Source organism: Trypanosoma conorhini (genome assembly GCF_003719485.1).
Source record: "Trypanosoma conorhini strain 025E chromosome Unknown Tco_14.4_contig_00187, whole genome shotgun sequence".
Taxonomy (NCBI): Eukaryota; Euglenozoa; class Kinetoplastea; order Trypanosomatida; family Trypanosomatidae; genus Trypanosoma; species Trypanosoma conorhini.
In genome coordinates, this window is record NW_021704271.1 from 26,023 (window position 1) to 30,446 (window position 4,424).

Below are 4,424 nucleotides of genomic sequence, written 5' to 3' on the forward strand. Positions count from 1 at the left end.
CCCCACCCCCACACACACCACACACACAAGCGGTAAATGCCGGCGGCGGGTGCCAAGCCGGGGTTGAGGGAAAAGGCGCAAAGAGAGAGAAAACGAAAAGAAAAGAGGAAAGAAAAAAAATAATAATAAACAGTCGCGGATGCACTAAACGGGGAGGAGCCATCCGCAGGGAACTGCGAGAGTCAAAGAAGTGAGGGCGGAATAAATAGTAACAAAAACAGGCGGGGGTGAAAGCAAACTGCGTAAAGCGGCACCGCCAGGGAGTGGAAGTTCGTACTTGACAAAATAATTCCATGCGTGTGTGGCTGGGCGTGTGCTGCTGCCTGAAAAAGCCACTTCCGTGCGTCAGTGCGGCGGGCCGCTCAGGCGGCGTTGCGTTCGCCCGGGTCCCGCGGCGGTGGGGCCACAAGTTCGTCCCAGCAGCTGCCGGGGAGAATGTAGCCGTCAAAGTGTCGGGTTGTGTACTGCATCGTGGCGTCGTGGCTGTAGCGCTGCTGCACCGCAACGTACTGGTTGATGTAGTAAAAGAGCAAATCGTCCACCTCCCCGCGGTACAACGGCGGCGTCGCGTCCGCTGTGCCGCGTTGTCTCTTGTTGGCAATAAACTCCCGCAGAAAGTAGTAGATGGCCTCCACCGTCGCCAAGTAGGTGGGATCATTGTTCTGAAACCGCCAAAAGAGCGACGTCTGGGATTTGATGCGAACGTGCTTAAACCTGCAGACGCGCTCGTCACGGGCAATCGCTTTGCTCTGCTGCCACGTACTGTCAATGAAGAGGACGTTCTTCACGGCGTCCAGGTCGGCGATGTCGCCCAGCTCCGTGCTCTGGCTGCTCGGGTACAGCACGAGCGTAGAGGCCGGATCCAAGCCGCTCGGCACCTCCGGATACTCCACAATGTGCAGGTCGGGGGAGATGGTGGACGCGGCCAGGCTCGTGCTCTTCCCGCGCTGCTCGCCCGGGTGAAGGACGACGTACACGTTCAACGGCAACGAGAGCGGCGGCGGATGACTCTCCGGGTGGACAACCGTCAGACAGTCGTAGCAGTAGTACTGCCGGCGCTTGCCGCACTTTGCGCAGCGCCGCCGTCCCTCTTGCTGCCTCAGGCGGTAAAGTGGAACTGAGAAGCGCAGCGAGCGGATGAGGTCCACCACCTTCTTGCGGCGCTCCTCACCCCCCTCGGCGTACACCTCCCGCCCACGCTTCATACGCCAGCCGCACGACTCCTAAAACTACACCCACACACACACACACACAAAGGGGAGAAAAGAAAGGAAAGAAAAAAGGAAGTTGCTGCAGTAGAACACTGGTAGTGGCCCAGTCACTCCATATATTGGCATCATCAAAGACTTGCAAGGTCACAGGCTTGTGAGTAAGAAGGTGCAGAATATGTGTGTATATGAAGCATTTCTGTGAAGGTCAGGACTCGACGCTGCTGAGGCTGCATTCGCCATCGGAGGGGGTGTACCACAGGAAGGTTGAGGCGAGGGAAAACGAGCCCGGGTTCACCACACGAACTCCCTTGTAGGTGCACTCCCACTGCTCGGTGCTGTCGCAGAGGACGAGGAGGTGCGGAAGCGTCAGCAACGAAAGCGTCCCATCCGCCTTCCACAAAATCCCCTCCTTGACTTCGGGTGCCAAGTGTGCCTCGTCCAGGATCGTCTTCGCGACGCTTTCAAAGGCGGTGATGGAGTTGGGGGCGTCTGCGGTGGCCCAATTAAACGCACGCCCGCTTTCCCGCAGCGAGCGAAAAAAGTCTCGGCGCGCCACCACCATCTCGTGCGTAAAAAACCGCAGGCGGCACGGATTTGGGGCAAAGACAACCTTTTTCAGGCGCGACTGCAGCGTCTTCGTGAAAGCACCCACGATGGGAGGCTGCGGCAAGACGCCTAGAAGCCCCGTCACGTCGTTGGACCCGGGGACGAGGACAACCTGGGCGTGTTGCGCAAGCCTCGGCGCGTGCGTCGCAATCAGCGTGGCGAGGGCGTCCATGAGCAGTTTGTAGCGATCGCCGCCCTCAAATGGGTCAGGAAGATGCAAGACGTCATCGTACTGCGTCGTCGAAGAGGAAAAATCACCCACCATCACCAAGGTCGTGTTCACGAGCTCGCTTTCGGTCCGATTCTGCATCTCCTTGAAAAAGTAAACCAACTTATTCACCGTCGATGGCTGATCGAGGTAAACGTGCGACATCACAATCATCACTGACTGAAGTGAATTCTTTTCCTGCAGCTGTGCAGCCGCCATATCCGTTGGTCTGTAACCAAAAAGGTCGTAATCTGAGCCAATGTCCCGAAGCGTGTCCTCTCGCCTCTCTGCGGGAGGAAGCTCTATGCTGATAACCCCGAGAACCCCGTTCGACCACCGTCCTCGGACAACAACCAAAAACCCATCCCCCACCATACCAAGGAGAGGAGGCACCTCCTCACGAAACACGAGTCGAACCTGACCGTGCAAGTCTTCCAGATAGGTCTCATTGAGGCGACTAACAATCATTCCTAGCACTGCCACATGCTCAGAGGCATCTATTCCCTCAAGCGCTATAATTGGAAGTAAGGGGGGGATATTCTGATTCAAGGACCGCTTGTTAAGATCCCGACGAAACAAGCCACTTCGTAGACAACGCCGCTGCGCAAATAAATAACGTTGCCGCAGGACAGTGAAACGACCGTCCTCATGCCCTGTGCGCTGCACCTTGATCTCGCCTGTCCGCTCATCCATGTACACGCAGGGCGTATCCTCTAAGGGAATGGGAATAACCGTTGGAGCGCCTTCCCGCTCAGAAGCTCCTCTATCCCTGACCGACAGCTGCGCAATCGCCAGCCGCATTTTTGCATCATCCACAAATCGGTCCGCCGCGCACAGCTTATGGAGCGTCGCAAAGAGGTCTCGGAGTGCATCTCGTCGCCTTTCACTGTCCCCGGTCGTATTTGCAAGATAGTCTGAAAAGCTCTTTAATGCAAAGGGATGAAGCCGATACTGGTACGCGCGCGCCATGACTTGAATTTCAGCGCGGTAGTCCTGCATGCTTCGCGTGGCTATTACTGGAAAAACAAGAGCAAAAAGGAATAAGAAAAAGGCAAAAAGCAAAAGAAAAGAAGAAAGGGGAAGGGGAAAAAAAGCAGTCAAAATCAAAAAAAAATTCGCCACATAAAAGAAGCAAGTGAATAAAGGTGGGAATGTGAAAAAGAGAGTGTTGCTAAGCAAGTATAAAAACAATAACAATATCAATAATATAACAATATATATATATATATATCACCATTTGTATCCAAACGTGACACCGCGTATTCCAGGGGTGGAAAGCAAAGGGAGCGTGAAGGAAGATATGCCCCACCACCACCGCAGGAGATCAACGGAGAAACAGTACGCCTGCTTGCTTCCTTGCTGCATCTTCTCTACACCGTATGTAACTGTAGGTGCAGGATCGCAATACTCCATAAATTTATATACATACATTACATATTCACCTTCTTCTCGGAGAGAAACGACGGCTACTTTTCCGGCCTTTTTTCTTCTTCGCAGCAGTGTCGCCTCCTGCTAGTTCAACGTTTCGCAAAAGAAGCGAATCCGCGTCATACACAGCATGCCTGTCGTAGGGCAGAGGCTCCGTCGTCTTTGTCCACCGCAAAGGAATGGTGGGGAAAACGCCATATGGGAAGCTAAAGTACTTTGCAGCTGCTTCGAGTAATGGTTTGATGAAGCTCCCCGCCCAATAACGCCACTTTTCGTCAAAGAACATGGAACGAAAGGCACCAATGTCGAAGCTCGTCTCCCCTGTCTCTTCAAAGTACTGCAAAACACCCTCTAGTTGCTGCAACTTCAACTCCCACGCTGTTAATGCGGTCTTTTTATCATTCCTGCGGCGCTGCAACTCACAGGCGCGCTGGATAGTAGCACGATCCAGCTCTTCAGAAACGGGACTGAGGGCAAGAGAATTGTAACAGTGTTCAAGAAATTTGAAAGAGGTACCAACCTCTGTCAAACCTAAATGCAGCGCCTTGCAAGTCCGAAGAAAATCAACTTCAGGGCTCTTCTCTGACTTAAAAACGTCATAAAGTTTATTCTCCAGAAACTCACTGGAAATACCTACTGAAACGAGGTACTCGCGAAAACGAGCCTCTGATACCTTGTAATCTTCTGTAGGACGTGCAAAACGACGCATTCCATCCCATATCCCTTCCATGCAAGTGTACTTCCATTGGTCCTCTAGCTCTAATTGGCGTCGCACCCGCGGTTCATGTGTCATTCGCCTCCTCTCTTCATAGTCCATGTCCCAGGGCTGAGGAGCTTTTTGGGCTGCATCTTGAAGAAATGCTCGAATCCCCTCGTCCCATGACCCCAGTGTTGCAAACATTCCTAAATCACTAACAAAATATACGCAAGCATAACAAGCTTTTAAAAGCTAGAAGGGGGCAAAGAAAAAA

General features: G+C 53.1%; 3 protein-coding genes across 3 annotated transcripts, besides 5 other annotated features; all 3 read right to left on the reverse strand.

The window, feature by feature from the left end:
• The first annotated feature begins 3 nt into the window (after window positions 1–3).
• Window positions 4–28: a microsatellite.
• A 51-nt stretch (window positions 29–79) lies between these two features.
• Window positions 80–129: a sequence feature (A-rich).
• A 233-nt stretch (window positions 130–362) lies between these two features.
• Tco025E_03905 (DTW domain-containing protein) lies at window positions 363–1,205 on the reverse strand (the record flags this gene model as incomplete). Its single annotated transcript, XM_029370821.1, has 1 exon — window positions 363–1,205. The coding sequence occupies one exon, from the start codon at window positions 1,203–1,205 to the stop codon at window positions 363–365; it is 843 nt and encodes a 280-aa protein (XP_029229122.1).
• A 26-nt stretch (window positions 1,206–1,231) lies between these two features.
• Window positions 1,232–1,254: a microsatellite.
• A 162-nt stretch (window positions 1,255–1,416) lies between these two features.
• Window positions 1,417–3,024, reverse strand: Tco025E_03906 (putative DNA polymerase epsilon subunit b; the record flags this gene model as incomplete). Its single annotated transcript, XM_029370822.1, has 1 exon — window positions 1,417–3,024. The coding sequence occupies one exon, from the start codon at window positions 3,022–3,024 to the stop codon at window positions 1,417–1,419; it is 1,608 nt and encodes a 535-aa protein (XP_029229123.1).
• A 27-nt stretch (window positions 3,025–3,051) lies between these two features.
• Window positions 3,052–3,115: a microsatellite.
• An 86-nt stretch (window positions 3,116–3,201) lies between these two features.
• Window positions 3,202–3,256: a microsatellite.
• Window positions 3,257–3,463: 207 nt separating this feature from the next.
• On the reverse strand, window positions 3,464–4,354 carry Tco025E_03907 (uncharacterized protein; the record flags this gene model as incomplete). The annotated part of the gene is made up of 1 exon (XM_029370823.1): window positions 3,464–4,354. One exon carries the CDS (start codon window positions 4,352–4,354, stop codon window positions 3,464–3,466), a length of 891 nt encoding a protein of 296 aa, XP_029229124.1.
• Window positions 4,355–4,424: the final 70 nt, after the last annotated feature.